The sequence below is a fragment of the Bufo bufo genome, chromosome 5 (genome assembly GCF_905171765.1).
Source record: "Bufo bufo chromosome 5, aBufBuf1.1, whole genome shotgun sequence".
Taxonomy (NCBI): Eukaryota; Metazoa; Chordata; class Amphibia; order Anura; family Bufonidae; genus Bufo; species Bufo bufo.
The window spans coordinates 165,405,209-165,427,499 of NC_053393.1; the positions used below are offsets into that span (position 1 = coordinate 165,405,209).

The following is a 22,291-nucleotide window of genomic DNA, read 5'->3' on the forward strand; positions in this document are numbered from 1 at the left end:
AATGCTCAACTAACTAAAACATCTCAAAGAAGTGGAAGAAGAGGGAAGACCAAGTTATCGGTTGTGAAATATTATACTCATGTTGGTGGTATAAAACGTTTACCCCTTAAAATGCTTTTCCAGCTGATTTTTTTTTAGGGTCAGAATGGCATAAACAAAAAATAAAATAAAAATTATACTCCCCTCACCACTTCCCCACTGCTCCCAATCCAATGCTTACTGAGTACCAGCTGGTCTAGGCTTCTGGGTTCCCCTAAACACACAGGAAGTGCCCAATCAGCCAATCACTGGCCGCATCAGTGACCTACATACAGTTCAGCAGGATCCAGGTAAGTGTCTCAATGGCAACACTAACGGGAGCATTTTTCCATTTTGTTTTACCATTCTGGCAGAAAAAATAAAGGCCAGACAAACGTGTTGAAGGCCAATTTTTTTCAAACTCTAGGATATGTTAGAAACAGCTTTTACTTTCATTTTCGGTGATTAAGAAAAAAACATTATTCTTTCTTTTTCTTTTTTATTCTGTTCTGACCTAAATTAAGTTATATATTTCAAGTATAGGTTGCTCCACACATGGAGAGTTCATATATACTCATTGACAAAAAAAAAATATGCACAAAGGAGTAGTTGTTTGAATGAATCAAACTTTCTATCTGTGAATGTAATGATATAGGTAAGTGATTACAATATTAGAGCTAAAGGATAAGTATATTGGGGAAAACTGTACAATTGAAAGGAGGCTCCAGTACCCTGTTGGGCCACTTCTAGCCTGGATACATCATGAGATACGGTTGGGCATTGAGGTATACAGGTTCCGTATGGTATCCTGGGGCACATTTGATAACAGATGTTGCAGCTGGGCCTGTAGACCCTGCACACTTGAAGGTTGCCAAAGTTGGCATCCTAGCTTGGTCCCATATATTCTCGATTGGTGATAAATCTGGCAAAAGTAAAACATGTGACCACAGGATGTCCTGTACATAATAATGAGCTTTAACCGTCCCTTGTAGTAATGCTAAGAATGACCAACTGTTGTATGCAATGGCTCCCCAGATCATCCCACCAGTAGCTGGGGAAATGGCAAAGTTGATTGAAGTTCTTACCACGATGCCTCCATACTCCACACTGTCGTTGGATCTCAAATAGAACCTTTCACACCACATATGCCAGTTCTAATAAAGGGGTCGTGGTGTGGGTGGGGAAGACGGTGGGAAGGCAGGCAGGCCTGTCCCATTTATCATTTTCTGCGGAAGTTTTTGGCATAGAAAATTATCTAAATCTACACCAGCAAGGGAGGTTGGTGTAGATTTAAAGGGAACCTGTCACCAGTTTTATGATGTCCTAACTAAGGGCAATATAAATAAGTGACTGATTCTCTTAGCAGAATGCTGGGTCACTTTCTTTAATTGACCCAGTCAATCTGCCAACATCTTGTATTGAAAAGCTCCAGCTGATAATGATGAGTCCTGAATATTCATGAGCTCCTGACTCTCCCCGTCCACCTGCTGCTGAATGACAGTTTTTTTCCATATGAATCAGCAGCAGGTAGGCAGGGGAGTGGCTATAGCTCTGAATTAAATATACGCTGGACTCAATGACATCACGCTGGACTCAATTCAGCTCATTAGCATGTGGCATGCGGCATCTTTGTGTGTATATTAGGAGGTAACCATCTGTCACACCAGTAAGTGAATACATCTAAGGCACTTTTTAGTAGTTAATGATTGTATATAATTAGTTAGATTATAATCAAATATCCACATGACAGGTTCCCTTTAAGGCTGTTAGGCCTCTTTCACACAGGCGTCATGGATTTGGGTCGGATAAGATGCATGTGCGTCGCGGGAAAATGCACGATTTTTCCGCGCATTTGCAAAACATTTTTATGCGTTTTTTACGCACATCAGAAAAATCTGCATGTTTGGTACCCAAACCCTAACCTCCCCCTCCGAGATCGCCATCAGAGATCGCCTGTAAGATGGATACAGACCCCGTCCTTATAAAAGTAATAATATCTATTATAAGGACGGGGTGTGTATACATCTTACAGGCGATCTCGGCGGGGGAGGTTAGGAGGACAGGTGTCTTGAGCTTATCCTGTCCACCCTCCTCCCCGGTCAAGTAAGTCCCTTGACTTAACTGGATTTATACACTGCTCAAAAAAATAAAGGGAACACAAAAATAACACATCCTAGATCTAAATTAATTAAATATTCTTCTGAAATACTTTGTTCTTTACATAGTTGAATGTGCTGACAACAAAATCACACAAAAATTTAAAATCAAATTTTTCAACCCATGGAGGTTTGGATTTGGAGTCACACTCAAAATTAAAGTGGAAAAACACACTACAGGCTGATCCAACTTTGATGTAATGTCCTTAAAACAAGTCAAAATGAGGCTCAGTAGTGTGTGTGGCCTCCACTTGCCTGTATGACCTCCCTACAACGCCTGTGCATGCTCCTGATGAGGTGGCGGACGGTCTCCTGAGGGATCTCCTCCCAGACCTGGACTAAAGCATCTGCCAACTCCTGGACAGTCTGTGATGCAACGTGACGTTGGTGGATAGAGCGAGACATGATGTCCCAGATGTGCTCAATTGGATTCAGGTCTGGGGAACAGGCGGGCCAGTCCATAGCATCAATGCCTTCGTCTTGCAGGAACTGCTGACACACTCCAGTCACATGAGGTCTAGAATTGTCTTGCATTAGGAGGAACCCAGGGCCAACCGCACCAGCATATGGTCTCACAAGGGGTCTGAGGATCTCATCTCGGTACCTAATGGCAGTCAGGCTACCTCTGGCGAGCACATGGAGGGCTGTGCGACCCTCCAAAGAAATGCCACCCCACACCATTACTGACCCAATGCCAAACCGGTCATGCTGGAGGATGTTGCAGGCAGCAGAACGTTCTCCACGGCGTCTCAAGACTCTGTCACGTCTGTCACATGTGCTCAGTGTGAACCTGCTTTCATCTGTGAAGAGCACAGGGTGCCAGTGGCGAATTTGCCAATCTTGGTGTTCTCTGGCAAATGCCAAACGTCCTGCACGGTGTTGGGCTGTAAGCACAACCCCCACCTGTGGATGTCGGGCCCTCATATCACCCTCATGGAGTCTGTTTCTGATTGTTTGAGCCGACACATGCACATTTGTGGCCTGCTGGAGGTCATTTTGCAAGGCTCTGGCAGTGTTCCTCCTGTTCCTCCTTGCACAAAGGCGGAGGTAGTGGTCCTGCTGCTGGGTTGTTGCCCTCCTATGGCCTCCTCCACGTCTCCTGATGTACTGGCCTGTCTCCTGGTAGCGCCTCCATGCTCTGGACACTACGCTGACAGACACAGCAAACCTTCTTGCCACAGCTCGCATTGATGTGCCATCCTGGATAAGCTGCACTACCTGAGCCACTTGTGTGGGTTGTAGACTCCGTCTCATGCTACCAGTAGAGTGAAAGCACCGCCAGCATTCAAAAGTGACCAAAACATCAGCCAGGAAGCATAGGAACTGAGAAGTGATCTGTGGTCACCACCTGCAGAACCACTCCTTCATTGGGGGTGTCTTGCTAATTGCCTATAATTTCCACCTGTTGTCTATCCCATTTGCACAACAGCATGTGAAATTGATTGTCACTCAGTGTTGCTTCCTAAGTGGACAGTTTGATTTCACAGAAGTGTGATTGACTTGGAGTTACATTGTGTTGTTTAAGTGTTCCCTTTATTTTTTTGAGCAGTGTACTACTCCTTTCTCTTAATCCATATGTTTAATATATCATGCATAATTTTTATATATGTGCCATCACTTGTATATGGTAATACTGCCCAGCTCTACCTATAGTTTATATGTTACATCCACCATTTAAGATTTCACCCTTTTCACTTGTCCTTGGCTCATTTGCCATCTGAGCCTCTATACATTTAAATCTATTCCATTTCCTATTGCCACTCATCTTCTTTGCAATCAGTTACCTGTTTTGGCGCCCCACTACATTGTTTTTTTGTCTCTCTTGCATGTGGTACACTTGACCAGTGCCATTGTGTTTTGCCTTTTCAAAGTGGGCAGCTGCCTTCTGCTGTAACTGGTTATCACGACCTGGTGTCTGTTTTGGATTCTTGTCCCGCCTTTCCTTCCCTCCCCACCATTTTTTTTTTCCACTCGTTTACTCCATTTTTTCTCTTTATCTTTTCTATACTGCCACACTGCCTGTTTTTTTCAAATATCGCTCCTACACCCCGCTGTGCCCCCTGTAGTTTTCTAGCTCAGTATGTTAATACTAAGCATCAGTACAGGGAGGAGGAGACGCCAGGGTTTCTCAATGGGCGTCTCCTTCTCCCTGGCTGTGCCGCGATCCAATCACAGCGGAGAGGTCACAGCCAGGGAGGAAAAAAAAAAGTTCACCTTCTCCCTGGCTGTGACGCTCTCCGCTGTGACTGGATCGCGGCACAGCCAGGGAGGAGACGCCCATTGAGAAACCCTGGCGTCTCCTCCTCCCTGTACGATGCTCAGTATTAACATACTGAGCGGGAAAACTACAGGGGGGGCAGAGCGTGGAGTAGGAGCAATATATAAAAAAAAAAAAGAGTGGCAGCATCAGAGGGTACCCCGCAAGTAAAAGGTATTTATCTAGAATAAAAAAAAATAAAAACATGAAAAGGTCCTCTTTAAATATTGCCGGGTTCATGCCCCTGATGAAGATCATGCCCCTGATGAAGCCATCAGTGAAACGCGTTGGGCCTGTGGTCGGTAATATCACTATGTTTTTCTAATCTTATTATAATTGTTGGACTTTATGTTTTTTGTCACCAGCATTCATTTTTGGTACTTACCAGTTACTTGCTGTTTACTCATTTATTCTGTGTTTACCAATGTACTGTACATAGCTTTGTTCTTTGTTATGATTGATCCATTTACATACCTACTGCAGCCATAGCTATTTGTTGTGGACTATTCCCCATTGATTCATATTATGTGTTTTTATTAGCATATATTTAATACAATTATATTTTATATATATATATATATATATATATATATATATATACTGTTAATAGTCGGTCCTGTTTTTTTTTTTTATAAAAAAAATAGTTGAAAAAAAATCATTTTTTTTTGTTTGTTTTTTTAACAAGGCATAATAAATTCTCTTAAAGCGTACATTCACTTCACATACACACTTGGTGTAGTCAGCAGCTTCCTGTCAGCCAATCAGATTGGATTACTGAAAGACATGCCTCCTCACTCTGAAGCCTAATGCAGCCATGCAGTGTGGAGGGGCCGCCCCTCTGTCTTCTGCTTATACTAAAGAAGCTATAGCAACGGTCTTTTAAGGGACCAGTGGAAAGGGACAGGGGACATTAATGACAGCTATTATGCGGGGACCAACAGCTATTATGAGGGGACCAGAAGCGGCACAAGGAGCGGGGAGCCAGGTAAGTAGATTCAGTGTGAGAAGCCTGGCATATTGGGGAGCATTTGTTAGTCTCAGATAACCCCTTTAATTGGTCTTATAGCCTTTAAAAGTGTTTTTTACTCATGACTTATCCTACACCCTGGACCCCCACCGATCAGCTGGTTGAGAAGGCTCACAGTAGCGCCGAGGCCTTCTCAAGATAGCCTAGGCCATGTGACATCATGTTCATTGGTCACATGACCTAGACGCAGCTGAACTCCATTGGGGCTGAGCTGAGATACCAAGCATAGCCATTATACAATGTACGTCGCTGTGTCTGGTGAGCAGAGAGAAGGTGGAGGCACTACTGCGAGCACCACTGCCTTCTCCAACAGCTGATTGGCAAGGGTCCCAGGTCCCCCACCAATCAGATAGTAATCTCTCGAAAAATCCCTTTAAAATTATAATTTTTATTTACATGGGCCAATACACAGGGCAATGATAGGGAATAAACTGTTCATTTTCAATCACTACCAGCTCATTTACATGAAATGATTCCCTCTGTATATGGATGAATAATCACACCAGATAAAATTTGTTAGCAGCACATGCCCTTTTACACTGTAGACATATTGTAGTAAATGGAGATATACAAGAGAATGCTGTCTAAATAGAAAGAAAACAGTCTACTGCACCAAAAACCTGTTTACAACAAGAACTAACAGTTGGTCTATTTGATAAAACATGCCTGTGTGAGACTAGCACAGTTACCAGCACCATAGCTAGTGCCCCTCTATCACATCACATTCTCCTGTGACTGATTTTTTGTATATTAAGAGTGGAGACTATATTACACTTTCTCACAGGGTAAACAGGTTTCGGAAAAATATGTCAAATTGTCATTAAGGTGCAAAGAAAATGACTGTGAATGAATGTTTTCCTCAGCTCATTGTTCTGAAAGTGATGCTGGTGATTTATAGTGCTCACGAGGAGTGCAATCCTGGGAAATTAGTAACACATCTCAGTGTGTTCAAACTGCTCTTGTCATATCTGACAATACAAAAAACATTGTGGAGACAACAAGATTAAAATCTTCTTGTAACATTTTAAAAATCTGCTCCAGTAAGTGTTTGATTAAAGCAAGAAGAAAAAAAAAGAAAAACAGTTTGATGAATTGCCGTTATAAGCAGCAAAACAAAACTATGGAATAAATCAAACATAAATTATTATAGTAAGGCGAAAGCAATGTTAACTACATCAATATACTTTCATATAACTTTGCAAAAACTAATAGGTGAATAAAAAAAACTCAGAGAAAAATGCTATGTTTTCAATTTATAAGTTCTTTCCTTCCAGCCTTTCCTAAAATAACATTCACTCTGAATTCTTTGATAAATCCTTGTTGTGAGACCAAAATGGACAGTCAGCTCACTAAGGGATTAGATTAGAAAACTCCCATGGAAGTTTATGGAGAGAGGAGAGGGAAAAGGAGTGAGCTGTGAGCTGCAGTGAGACAGCCATAGATAGGGAGGTTGGAGAAGCTAACAGTATTATTTCTCACCCCAAGTGCTTTATCCACACCAATACTGCTCAGTACTTCTCTATAATGTCCTACATGGTGCTTCTGAGTTAAAGGGGCTATCCGAGACTACAAAATCAGAGAGGTATAGCACTTGCGCTCCCGCTAATTTTATCACTTTCTACCCAGTATCACAGCCAAGGAGCCGCTGCAGGGTTATTAGAATGAGTCCACTGCCCTGACTCAGCAAATATACATATATAAAAATCGTGAATATAATACCCGCGCAGGTTAAGGGATTAAATTGCTATTTAATGGTGGAATATTCTAGCTATACACACCCAAATGCTTATAGTCAAGTTATGCATCTACCTGAATGGCAGATGGAGAGCGGTTGGTGTTGTCAAACGCCTTCTTTTCTTCTGATGCAGTGAAGCAGTGAAGTTTCCTCACTGAGCGCTTCTGGCTCTACTTCCTGCGTATGCGCAGCTCCAGCCGGTAGCTGACGTGCACGCGAAGGAGCCAACAGGTGAGGAAGTTTGGGAGCGTATTCGTGTGACGTCACAACGTTGCTATGGATGCTTCCAAGGGACAAAATGCAACCGACACGTTTCGGAATTTTGTCTCTTGGAAGCATCCATAGTAACGTTCTGACGTCATACGAATACACTCCCAAACTTCCTCACCTGTCGGCTCCTTCTCACGCGCGTCAGCTTCCGGCCTGAGCGGCGCATGTGCAGGAAGTAGAGCCAGAAGCGCTCAGTGAGGAAACACCAACCGTTCTCCATCTACCATTTAGGTAGATACATAACTTTACTATAAGCATTTGGGTGCAAATATAGAGTATTCCACCATTAAATAGCAATTTAATCCCTAAACCTGCGCTGGAATTATATTCACGAGACTACAAAATGTCCCCCACATGCCCGGGCCCCTTACACTGAATATACTTACCTGGCTCCCCACACCACTGCTGCTGCTTCTCCCTGTGCACGGATGAATACATCCGATGTCAGGGGTAGCAACCAATGGCAGGCTGGGACGGGGACCAGCCTCCCTAGCATCGCGGCTGACACTGGGGAGGCTCACCCCCGCCCCTGACTCCTTATCCCTGTTCTCTGAGCTTATAAACACTCATTATAGCTTAGTTCTTATTTTACTGATTAGAATGTGGCTTAAAGGGTTTCGGTCACCTGAAAAATGGGTATTAAGCTGGCTGACATTAGCAATTTGCTAATGTCAGCTGAACATAACTATATTAGTGCCATCTCACTGCCTAAAGCCTTTATTGAGAAAAACAAACTTTTATAATATGCTAATTAGCCTCTAGGAGCAGGATGGGGGGGGGGGGAGCGTTGCACCTGTTCCTAGAGGCTCCGTTTGCCCACCTCTTTTAACGCCCTTCGTCTCTTGATTGACAGGGCTAGGCAATGCTGCTCTCCTCCCGCCGGCCGTGTCTGCAGTGTAAATATCGCGCCGTTCACAATTCAGCGCAGGCGCAGTGAGGAAAGGACGCTCAGCGGCTGCAGACTTCGCAGAAGCCGCCGAGCATCCTTCCCTCACTGCACCTGCGCCAAATACTGAACGGCGTGAAATTTACACTGCAGACACAGCCGGCGGGAGGAGAGCAGCGCTGCCTAGCCCTGTCAATCAAGAGACGAAGGGCGTTAAAAGAGGTGGGCAAACGGAGCCTCTAGGAGCAGGTGCAACGCCCCCCCCTGCTCCTAGAGGCTAATTAGCATATTATAAAAGTTTGTTTTTCTCAATAAAGGCTTTAGGCAGTGAGATGGCACTAATATAGTTATGTTCAGCTGACATTAGCACATTGTTAATGTCAGCCAGCTTAATAACAATTTTTCAGGTGACAAACAAACCCTTTAAATAGGTTTATAGATAAGGTTTATTAGATGACCGACTAGGGTTGGGGGATATCAAAAATATTCCCACGATAACGATATTAAGAAATTTATCGCGATAATGACATATCACGATAAATACCCATTTATAAGGGGAAAAAAACACTTAGGGCCATAAGGAGACATTATACTGTATGGGGGCAGCCACAAGGAGACGTTATACTGTATGGGGGCAGCCACAAGGAGACGTTATACTGTATGGGGGCAGCCACAAGGAGACGTTATACTGTATGGGGGCAGCCACAAGGAGACGTTATACTGTATGGGGGCAGCCACAAGGAGACGTTATACTGTATGGGGGCAGCCACAAGGAGACGTTATACTGTATGGGGGCAGCCACAAGGAGACGTTATACTGTATGGGGGCAGCCACAAGGAGACGTTATACTGTATGGGGGCAGCCACAAGGAGACGTTATACTGTATGGGGGCAGCCACAAGGAGACGTTATACTGTATGGGGGCAGCCACAAGGAGACGTTATACTGTATGGGGGCAGCCACAAGGAGACGTTATACTGTATGGGGGCAGCCACAAGGAGACGTTATACTGTATGGGGGCAGCCACAAGGAGACGTTATACTGTATGGGGGCAGCCACAAGGAGACGTTATACTGTATGGGGGCAGCCACAAGGAGACGTTATACTGTATGGGGGCAGCCACAAGGAGACGTTATACTGTATGGGGGCAGCCACAAGGAGACGTTATACTGTATGGGGGCAGCCACAAGGAGACGTTATACTGTATGGGGGCAGCCACAAGGAGACGTTATACTGTATGGGGGCAGCCACAAGGAGACGTTATACTGTATGGGGGCAGCCACAAGGAGACGTTATACTGTATGGGGGCAGCCACAAGGAGACGTTATACTGTATGGGGGCAGCCACAAGGAGACGTTATACTGTATGGGGGCAGCCACAAGGAGACGTTATACTGTATGGGGGCAGCCACAAGGAGACGTTATACTGTATGGGGGCAGCCACAAGGAGACGTTATACTGTATGGGGGCAGCCACAAGGAGACGTTATACTGTATGGGGGCCACAAGGAGATATTATACTGTATGGGGCAGCCACAAGGAGATATTATACTGTATGGGGCAGCCACAAGGAGACGTTATACTGTATGGGGGCAGCCACAAGGAGATGTTATACTGTATGGGGCAGCCACAAGGAGACGTTATACTGTATGGGACAGCAGCAGCCACAAGGAGAAGTTATACTTTATGGGGCACTGTCTGGGCAGTCACACGGTGACATTATACTGACATATGGTGGCCCCCAATATAACAATGTCTTGTGCCCACTATACAATAATGTCTTTTTGTTTGTCATGTATGGGGGAGTGGGGAGGGACTCATGAGGATTCATTCCTTAATGCCTGCTATTTCAATGTGCAGTACAGCTTGCAGGCAGATAGGAGTAGGCCAGAGTCAGACAGGGCCACATTAGAAGACATACATGGTCACGTCATAGACATTACACCTTTATTCTCTCGGGTTGGGGCCGACTAATATATATTAGGGTCTCTCTCTCCACTCGCAGGCGAAGTAGTGAACTCTGTGGGGGTCGGACGCGGTCTCGGAGTATGCGAAACTTTCCCACCACTCGCTCCCGTCCTGCGTTGCTCGGCGGCCTCGCTCGTTGTCAGATTCCAACGTCAGTTGTTGGTGGGCGGGGACTTCATTATGGGATCCGGGGGCGGCCGCTGCGGGCAGGAATTGTACTCCTGGTATGCAATCATGCAGGGGAGGGCAGCCGCGGACACATATTTTGAAGCGGTCAGCGCACATGACAGCTTCTATGCTGTCACAAAATACTGTGGTTATTAAAAAACAGCGATAATACTGCGGTATACCGCCAATACAGGTATATCGCCCAACCCTATGACCGACACAAAGTGAAGGTGAAAGTACCAGTCACACCGTTATTAAAACAGTTTGATACTGTCCCTCAGACGCTTAATAGGTAAAGTAAGGTCTATAGGCTTGGAAAGTATATAGTTTGTAATTGGATTGAAAACTGGCTGAAGGACCGTGTCCAGAGAGTTGTGGTCAATGATTCCTATTCAGAATGGTACCAGGTTATAAGTGGTGTACACCAAGGTTCAGTGCTGGGCCCTTTATTATTTAATTTATTTATTAATGATATTGAGGACGGGATTAATAGCACCATATCTATTTTTGCAGATGACACTAAACTGTGTAGAACTGTACGGTCTATGGAAGATGTCCACAAACTACAAGCTGACTTGAACACTGAGTGGGCATCAATTTGGCAAATGAGGTTCAATGTGGACAAATGTAAAGTTATGCATCTTGGTAGTAATAATCTCTGTGCTGCATGTGTCCTAGGTGATGTAGCACTGGGAGAGTCACTTATAAAGAAAGAATTGGGTGTCCTTGTGGATGGTAGATTAAATTACAGCATACAATGTCAAATCAGCTGCTTCTAAGGCCACCAGGATATTGTCATGCATTAAACAAGGCATGGACTCGCGGGGCAGGGATGCAATATTACCACTTTACAAAAAGTTGGTGCGGCCTCATCTGGAATATGCAGTTCAGTTCTGGGCCCCAGTACATAGAAAGGAGTGGTTATTTCAGTCAACGTTGCTCTTCTATCAGCTTGAATCAGTCGGCCCATTCTCCTCTGACCTCTAGCATCCACAAGGCATTTTTGCCCACAGGACTGCCGCATACTGGATGTTTTTCCATTTTCACACCATTCTTTGTAAACCCTAGAAATGGTTGTGCGTGAAAATCCCAGTAACTGAGCAGATGGTGAAATACTCAGAGCGGCCCGTCTGGCACCAACAACCATGCCACGCTCAAAATTGCTTAAATCATCTTTCTTTCCCATTCTGACATTCAGTTTGGAGTTCAGGAGATTGTCTTGACCAGGAGCACTCCCCTAAATGCATTGAAGCAACTGCCATGTGATTGGTTGACTAGATAATTGCATTAATGAGAAATAGAACAAGTGTTCCTAATAATTCTTTAGGTGAGTGTATATAAATGGGCCATACAAAAAATACAGTAACCTAAACTCCTATATATAAATTCTACACCACACAAAAAGTAATGATGACAATTTTATTAATCCACAATGATAACATACATGTCGTACAAACACTTAGAATGACATCTATTGTAGGGAGACAAGATAATGGGGAAAAGCAGAATCCCTCCAGTGGTAGTAATAAAGTGCAATAATATAGTTCTACAGTCCCTGTGCAAGATAACATGCCCCACTTGATAGGGCCTTTGAAGAAGCAACTGCGAAACAGACGTTGGGCCGTTCCCTCCAGGTTGGTCTCTGCTATGTTTGTATGATTGTTCTCAGTCCACAATTTAGGTATATGTATGCCTCATGAGATGGCTACATTACTATCTTCCCACTTGTTTAACTTTTAGGAGGCCGGCGGCACCTTGTCGTATGTATCAAGTGGGGCATGTTATCTTGCACAGGGACTGTAGAACTATATTATTACACTGTATTACTACCACTGGAGGGATTCTGCTTTTCCCCATTATCTTGTCTCCTTGTTTGTACGACATGTATGTTATCATTGTGGACTAATAAAATTGTCATTGTTACTTTTTGTGTGGTGTAGAATTTATATATAGGAGTTTAGGTTATGTTTCCATACATATTGACATGTTGATGTTTATATTGGTGTTGAACAAAAAATTCAGTGAAAAGCTGTGCCATGTAAAATGCCCTCAAAAGACAAGGGGGCACTGCCTACGATTGTAAAGGAAAAAGTTCAGTCTCCGGAAGCGTCAAAGCTTCTTTACTGTAAGAACTGTGAAGCTGTGGAATAGACTTTCTCAGGATGTGGTCACAGCAGGAACAGTAGACAGTTTCAAAAAGGGTTTAGACGAAGTAAAAAACATTAATGTTTATGAAAACGTGTAGAAATCTGAGTCTCACTTCCTTCTGGGATTCGCATCCCCACCTATCCCTTGTTTGAACTTGATGGATGTATGTCTTTTTTCAACCGTATTAACTATGTAACCCTTTGTGATAGAATGCCTCAATATTTTTAACAAAGGCCAATAAAAAAATATGATTTTTAGCCAAAAATGAGTCAAATGCAATAATAAAAAATGCCTCCGAAGGTGTACATAGCCTTTAAGTGTTATGTATCATGGTAAAAGATCATGTGATGACCAGAGTGACGTCACCACAGGTCCTATTGCTGCACAGAGCTAAGGTGAAGACAGAAGGAGATGCCGGCTCCGCGATCAAGTGGATTAAGGCAAGTTAAAATATTTTTTTATTTTTTTTTTAACCCCTCCAGCGCTATTTTACTATGCATTCTGTATACAGAATGCTATTATTTTCCCTTATAACCATGTTATAAGGGGAAATAATAATGATCGGGTCCCCATCCCGATGGTCTCCTAGCAACCCTGCGTGAAAATCGCACTGCATCCGCACTTGCTTGCGGATGCTTGCGATTTTCATGCAACCCCAATCACTTCTTTGGGGCCTGCGTTGCGTGAAAAATGCAGAATATAGAGCATGCTGCGATTTTTACGCAACGCACTCATGTGAACAGCCCCATAGAAATGAATGGGTCGGGATTCAGTGCGGGTGCAATGCGTTTAACTCACGCATCACATCCGCGCGGAATACTCGCCTGTGTGAAAGGGGCCTATAACAGCTTGACATGACTGAAGTTGGTGAGACTCCCTTTAAAGAGTACCCAAGTTAAAAAATAAAATTAAAATGAATAAACAATTTAATACGTTTAAGAAAATGTATTATGTTAATTACTGTGAATGGTTTAAAAAGAAGAAAATAGTGGAATGGTTTTTTCATTATAATTTTTTTTTACAGATATTTAAAACTAACATATATGGGCAGCACGGTGACTCAGTGGTTAACACTAGTGCCTTGCAGAGCTGGGGTCCTAGGTTTGAATCCGACCAAGGACAACATCTCAATGGACTTTGTATGTTCTCCCCGTGTTTGCATTGGTTTCCTCTGGGTACTCCAGCTTCCGCCCACACTCTAAAGACATACTGATAGGGAACTTAGATTGTGAGCCCCATTGGGGCAGAGTGATGCTAATGTCTGTAAAGCGCTGTGGAATATGTCAGCGCTATAAGTGCATAAAATACCGTAAATAAATAAAAATATGCACCCCAAAAAAATAAAATAAAAAAAGCCTCAAATAGCATGGTGCACCTGAAAATTGAAATTACATGGCTCAGAGATTACAACAAGGTAAAAAAAAAAAAAATTGTGTTGTACAATACTAGCAAAGTATTAAGAAATCTCATCACCATGCTGCATAAAAAAGCACATTACAAATTTAACCTTTAGAGTGATGTTTAGATGATTTGGAGCAAGATTTTTCGGAGTAAAAAAGCATATTAAATCCTGTCAAGACCCCCAGTAGACACATACAGAGTGACTGACAGCTCTCCATGTATCAGAACACAGTCAATCATCCTGTGTGGGTGGGGTAACCAGAATTCCTACTATGTCTACTAGGAGTCTTGTCATGATTTGGAGCACGATTTCAGATTAGAAAGCAGAGTAAATCCTATCAGATATCAGGCAATAGAAATCACCTAACCAGTTTGCTTTAAATGGGTTATGCCATGATTGATATAAAAAAAAACAATCTTTCTACAAAGCTATAACAAGCCCTGTACCTCACATAAAAACCAGAGATCTCCCCATTCATTGCTCTGCTAGATGTATTCCAAGCCGGCAGCTCAGAGGGTGTATCCTTTCTCAGGGTGTGTCCTTTATGCTGTACCTCCCTGTAAGTGCCACAGCTTCCAACAGAAGATATGGCTGGTTGCAGTTGCAGATTTAAACTGAGCACGTGCGACCACTTCAATGAACTGAGGCAAACTGATACATTCTGAGCGGATCCTTTTCCATTCAGAATGCATTAGGGCAAAACTGATCTGTTTTGGACCGCTTGTGAGAGCCCTGAACGGATCTCACCAACGGAAAGCCAAAACGCCAGTGTGAAAGTAGCCTTAGATGAGCTTTGGACCACCTTACCTAACTACTTCAAAGACTTAGATGCTGAAGTTAAGTTGTCTGATAATTTAGACACAGTTCAATACTGATATTATGGCACTGAATGGGTTATTATAGGCCCTGTTAATGTGTATCTTGGTATTGTATAATGACATTATGGTGTAAAGGACTATATAGCTATTTTAAAAAAACGAAAAAGCTATATTATTTTTAAAAAAGCAACATACAATATTTTACTGCATACATTGAATCATACAAAGGAAAATTCTGCCTCTCTCCCTCTTCTGATCCACTCCAGATTAGGGTTGTCACGATACCAAAATTTTGATTCGATTTCGATAACAAAAAAGTATTGCGATACTTGATACCACGCAAAAAAAAATAAAAACACCAAAAAAGCTGTGTGCATTCTGCATTTTATGGAACATCCAGCCCATAATAGAACATAGAGATCTATTAGGGTGAATAGGACTTCACACTCTCCCTGCTGCCCTGGGCTTTGTACACACAGCAGCAGGTAGATTACCATGGCAGCCAGGGTTTCAGTAGCGTCTTGGCTGCCATGGTAACCAGTGTCCCGCGATTACACTGCTGGGGCTCCGATCAGAACTGCCATTGCACCACCAATGAAGAAGAGGGGAGGGGACCCTGTGGCCACTGCCACCAATGAATATAACAATGGGGGGTGCCTGTGGCCACTGCGCCACCAATGAGGAGGAGGGGAGGGGACCCTGTGGCCACTGCCACCAATGAATATAACAATGGGGGGGTGCCTGTGGCCACTGCACCACCAATGATTCTAATACTGGGGAGATTGGGACTGGGGAGGGCGCACTGCGCCACCAATGAATGTAATTAATACATTAATTCAAGTGTAGGATGCGGGTGACGGCGGCAGAATCACATACCCAGCACCCGCCCTCAATAACAGGGCAGGGCGATCCACAGCAATTAACCCCTCAGGTGCAGCATCTGAGGGGTAAATTGTTGCAGTTTGCCGGATCGCACACCCTGTTATTGAGGCCAGGTATGTGACACCGCCGCCTGCCAACACTTGAATTCATGTGTTAATTACATTCATTGGTGCGCAGTGGCCACAGTCCCTCCCCTCCTCCTCTATGCTATCTCCCCATTGGTGGCAGTGGCGGCCACGTCACAGTGGGGAGGGAGGGAAAGATTCCCTGCTTCTCCACTGTACTGCTGAGTAGAACATGGTGCGTGCTGAGAGCGGCGCACGCCATGTTCTCTAACTGATACTAGGCTGTGCAGCAGTATTTTTACATAGTAAGACCCGGTATCATATCGATCCAGGTCTAAAAGTATCGATTGGATATGGATACTTCGATACCCAGTGCAACTCTACTCCAGATACTGTTGTCAGATACTTCAATGTGAACAGTCTTCATTTTTATCAGTAAATGTAAAATCCTGTCAGAGGAAGCATTCACACCTTCATAATGGAACCTGGGCTAGGCACAGCTAGGTTAATGGGATGTCTTGTGTGCACCTATTAGGATGTGCTACTCGACGAACAAAACCACAGAACCTTTTCATACCTAAAATAAGCTTCAAAAACCCTCTTAAGACCAGGTGATGTTCCATTTTTCATTTTCATTATTATTTTTTTACTCCTAAGGCATATTTTTTATTTTCTCATTCACACAGCCATGTGAGTGCTTGTCTTTTGTGGGACAAGATGCACTTTCTGCTGGCACCATTTACGGTTGCATATAATGTGGTGGGAAGCAGGAAAAAATTCCAAATGGGGTGGATATATGAAAAAAAAATACACCATTCCGCCACAGTATTATGGGGAAGGGGGGTTATACTATTTCCTATGTGGTACTACGTTGTTACTGTTATTCTCTCGGTCAGTACGATTACAGTGATACAACATATACACAGTTTTTCTTGCATCTTAAGGGAGCATTCACACGACCGTGTTAGTTTTGCGGTCCGCAAATCACGGATCCGTGTGTTCTGTATGTCTTCAGTTATCTTTCCGTTTCCGTTCAGTAAGGCCGTATAATACGGACGTGGTGCTTCCGTGTGTCATCAGTTTTTCACAGTGCGCAAAAAACTGAAATGGGGGTTTCCTAGAATGTTTTCAGTCCAGGGGTCCGCAAAAAACGGATGACATACGGATGCATTTCTGCGTGCTATGGGGCCACGGAACGCAATTTGCAGCCAAGTAAAGGACATGTTCTAAAATAAAAGGAACGGACACACGGAACGGACAGCACACAGATGACAATGAAAGGCATTCCGCAATTTTTGTGGACCCATAGAAATGAATGGGTCCGTGCATTTTCCGCAAAAATTGCGGAACGGACACAGAAGAAAAACACGGTCGTGTGAATGCTCGCTTATACTGAAAAAAATTAACTAATTTTTTCTTTGCATTGCTATATTTTCACCCTCCTAACTTTTATTTTTATGTGTAAGTAGCTGCGTGAGTGCTTATTTTTTTAATTGATATTATTCTGGGGTGTGTATGACTTTATGATCACTTTGTATTCAATTTTCTTGTGAGAGGTGAAAAGACCAAAAAACATTGAATCATTCATATTACCTTTTTTCCATTTCGTCATTTGCTGTATGGGATAAATATTTTCATATTTTAATAGTACGGCCATTTTTGCATGCAACAATGCCCATAATGTAATTTTTTTTATAATTTATGTGTTTTTATTATAATTTTGGGGAAAGGGGGGTGATTAGAATTTTTATATTTTTCTAAATTTATAAAAACTTTATTTTTTTTTTATAGTTCCTCGAGGGAACAAGGAATCATTAGATTAATTTTATCAGACTACAATGCATTAACATTATTAGAATCATGCTAAGGAGCCACAGGAGCTCCATAGAAACTAATGTGCAGCAGCCCTGTACCACTCCTGAGTACAGAAGCTTCCACACACTACATTCGGCTTCCCGATTCCTCATCGGGGAAGCCAGATGCTGTGGTCACATTTGACCACAGCATCTGAGGGGCTAAATGTATGTGATCAACATTATTTCTACTTTAATGATTATTAAAATCATTTTAATGTAAGACAGTGGCACAGTTCTGTCCTGTTATTTTATCTGTAGACATGTCCACTTTCTCCATAGAGAAAAAACGACAGTACTAATACTCATGAAGGAATATACACACATACACTTACCTGAATCTTTACACACATACACTATCATACAATGTCAAACGATACTTCCTTGAAGAACCCATACAATAGATATATATAATGCCTAAATAATACTCCAATACAGTGCAGACACAATACCATTATATAGTGCTCAAATATTACAATATCAAGACAACTCTACTATAAAATTCCCACATAATAAGGCAATGTAGTTCCCAAATAATACTGCCATTCAATGTCCAAGTATTATCATAAACGCTGCTACATTATACTTGGTGGCTATAGAGTTAATTATATTTTAACAGTAGTAAATAGGTTAATCGTAAAATCTCTTGTAGTCAAGTGTAGGGATCGACCGATTATCGGTTTGGCCGATATTATCGGCCGATATTGAGGATTTTGAACGTTATCGGTATCGGCATCTATTTTGCCGATATACCGCTCTCCGCGTTCCCTCCGCAGCACAGGGGAGAAGGAAGCAGTGTCTCCCTCCCCCTGTGCTGCTGCTGCCGCTGCCGCCAATGAGAGGAGAGAACATAAGAGGAGGGGAGGGGCTGTGGCCAGCGCTCCACCAATCAAGATAAGCCTTTCATTAATTCATATACAGGAGGCGGGAGCTGGCTGCAGAATCACATAGCCGGCTCCAGACCTCTATGAACTGTAGCTGCGGTCCGCGGTAGTTAACTCCTCAGGTGCCGCGGATCGCAGCTACCGCTCATAGAGGTCGGGAGCCGGCTATGTTATCTGCAGCCAGCTCCCGCCTCCTGTATATGAATGATTGAGAGACTTATCTTCATTGGTGGCGCAGTGCGCCCCCCCCAAGCCCCCCAGTATTAATCATTGGTGGCGCAGTGCGCCCCCCACCCCCATCCCAATCGTAAAAACATTGGTGGCGCAGTGCGCACCCCCACCCAGTTTACTCATTGGTGGTAGTGGCCACAGGGTCCCCTCTCCCCTGCTCCTCCGATCGGAGCCCCAGCTGTGTAATCCTGGGGCTCCAATCGGTTACCATGGCAGCCATGACGCTATTGAAGCCCTGGCTGCCATGTTCAGCTCCATGCTGCTGTGTGCACAGAGCACAGAGCAGCAGGGACAGAGTGAGATCCTATTCACGCTGATAGAGATCTATCAGGGGGAATAGGACAAGGGTTCTAGTCCCTAAGGGGGCTAAAAGTTAGTAAAAAAAAAAAACACAAAAATATTAAGTATAAATGAAAAAGATTTAAAAAAAATAAAATAAATACACATTAACAATAAACAAAAAAAAATACACATTAACAAACATAAATTTTCAGCAGATTTGTGTAGGAAATTTTTTTTTCTCTCAAAAATGAAAATTCCCAGAATATATCGGTATAAATTATCGGCTATCGGCCTGAAAGTTCACAAATTATCGGTATCGGCCCTAAAAAAATCAATATCGGTCGATCCCTAGTCAAGTGTAGTAAAGGGCTAAAAGCAGGGTGTCTGGCCAATCCCCCAGAGGTCATCAGCAGAATAGATGGACACATTACCGTACTCAAGCGTCTTTGAGGAAATAATGACAGTAGGAGACACTGGGACTGAAAACCCTACCTGCAATTTCAGACAAGTATATTCAGTATAGAAAATTTGCTCTGTGTGACAGCAATGTTTCCCGGATCAATGAACACTGCTCCTGTGACACAACATCACAGCATTATAATGATTTATAATGCTGCGTGTCCCTGCCCAACCTCGTCTGTACTGAATAGCACTCACGTAATGCTGTCAGTATAAATCAGTGCAGCCAAGGTCACACAGGAGCACAAAGCACTATAAGTAATTATAATGCTGTGAGTTTGTGAGACGGGAACATTGTTCAGTGAGGGAAACAGAATATTTCCTGCAAAGAAAATACAGTCCAACCTTTATTACTAGTGTTGAGCGAACTTGTTTTTTTTTTTTTAACTTCGGCGTCTAAAGTTCGGGTTATCGAAGAATCGCGTTGTGGATTCCGCTACCACGGACCATAACGGAATTTAGAATCTATAACGCGATTATTCGATAACCCGAACTTTAGACGCCGAACTTAAAACACAAGTTTGCGCAACACTATTTATTACCCTTTTGTTTTTCTATCTTTTTCTCGGCTCTACTTGGCACTTTTGTAAAAGGTTGGTGGGATGATACATTTACCAAAATGTGCGCCAGAAAACAAAAATTACAGCAGAAATCTGTGCCGGCTCCTTGCTAGCATAGATTTCATTTTATGATGCATGGACCTCTCAAAGATTCACAAAAATCATTAGAGGAAGGCAGCTCGTAAGAATTTTGGTGCATTGTCAATGGGTGTATTTCTACCTCTGACCAGAGAACACACAGTTAAAAATGGTATGGCCCTTTGATTATACAACCTGTATTTCGTATTTGTGCAGAGGGGATACTTTAAGGTCACATTATCCATAGGTTTTCACTAACACAAATTACAGAGGAGGAGTAGGCAATGTACTTACCATGCAGTAGGGGTTCCATGCATGAAATATCTGATAGTAGAAAGCTACTTCTGGGTGGTAGGAGATATTTCTCACCCATTAGGTTAATGATTTGCGGACAATCTGAAGGGTTTTCTGTAATGTGGGATAAATAGTCACCATCTTGAGGAAATTGACATCCTGTGTCAAGAACATTCACAGAATATTCAGGCAAAGAAACACAAGGCATATCCTTGGTCATATCACAGAGATCAGCCAAGACGCTTTTGTTGCTATATGCTTCTGACACCATTTTACATTTTTCTTCTTCTGTCCCTGAGGGTGGGTGAAGCAGCCCTCGCTTAAATCCTTCTTGAATCAGCGGTCGTGATCCTTCTAAAATAAGATTACTTATCTGGAGAGGGAGAACACAGGAGGAAACCAGACTTTATTTGCCAGTAACTAACAAGAAAACATAAAAAATAAATGTTACTACTATTTTTTAAGAGCAGCTTTGGTTTAAAGGGGTTGTGTCACTTCAGCAAACAGCATTTATTATGTAGAGGACATTAATACAAGGCACTTACTAATGTATTGTGATTGTCCATATTGCTTCCTTTGCTGGCTGCATTCATGTTTCATCACATTATGCACTGTTTGTTTCCATGGTTACGACCACCCTGCAGTCCATCAGCAGTGGTCCTGCTTGCACACTATAGGAAAAAGCACCAGCCTATGTGCACTCCCACAGTCCCAGCCACCAGAGAGGCCGACGCTTCTTCCTATAGTGTGCAAGTATGACCACCACTGATGGATGGCAGGGTGGTCGTAACCATGGAAACGAGCAGTGTATAATGTGATGGAAAAGTGAATCCAGCCAGCAACGGAAGCAATGGATAGCAAAAATACATTTGTAAATGCCTTGTATTAACTTCCTCTACAAAATAAATGCTATTTGCTGAAGTGAGACAACCCCTTTAAAAGTACATTAAAAATGTTGCCAATACATAGCAAGGGTTATATGGACTACACAATCAATAAGTGCAGTATTGGAATGCTACATTGCAACATAACGAAACTGAATGTGGTTGTGTTGCACCCCATAAGTTGGTGTGACTGCAACACAAAAATCTAAACCTGCTGGATTTCTGGAGACTTGTGTTACATTCACTTCACAATGTTGCGATGTAGGATCCAGATAACTTTGTCCATGTGCCATGTAGCCATCTAATCGAATAATGGAGATTAGGCTTTTACAATACCAAGTGGTACTGTATCTAATCGCTGTAACGGAGAAACATGGGGGGGGATTTATTACGAACTGTACTACAGGATGTGGTTTCAAAAAGTCACAAAAACAGGGCTTTTGTGACTGTTTGGTGTTACTTGCACAAAGCTTTTTGCATTTCTACACCACTCAATCCAGTTTTGAAAAGTGGGTGGTAAAGTTGTTGTGGTTAGCTATTTTTTAATGAGTTTCACTCCAGATTTATTGTGAATTTTCAAAAAGTAACAAAAAAGTCAAGAAATAACTTCAGTAGGAGAGTGGCATAAAAATACCAAAGTAGCATTTCTATACAAAAATGTAAAGTTTACAGGGGTTTACCAAGATTTTCATACTCTATGATCGGTGGGGGTCCGTGCACAGTAGCACCGTGGCCTTCTCTCTGCTTTTCCTAGGCCGAGTGAAGACACGTTTATCTGTCACGTGGCCTAAGGCTGGGTTCACACTTGAGCGTTTTACATCGCGTTCAGACGCGCTGTATAACGCTCAAGACATGAAAACCAATGCTTCCCTATGGCCCTGGTTCTCACTTGAGCGTTTTACAGCGCATTTGAACGCGCTGGAAAACGCCCTACGCTCAAAAAAGTTCTTGAGCTTCTTATTTCGTAAT

General features: G+C 43.0%; 1 protein-coding gene across 2 annotated transcripts in view; it reads right to left on the reverse strand.

Annotated features, from left to right (window-relative positions):
- METTL4 (methyltransferase like 4) overlaps positions 1-22,291 on the reverse strand; it is a 159,141-nt gene that overhangs the window by 111,467 nt on the left and 25,383 nt on the right. For both annotated transcript variants that reach the window (XM_040432948.1, XM_040432947.1), the window contains exon 3: positions 20,439-20,811. In XM_040432948.1, coding sequence (XP_040288882.1) covers positions 20,439-20,811 — 373 coding nt within the window. The remainder of the gene's footprint in view (positions 1-20,438; positions 20,812-22,291) is intronic.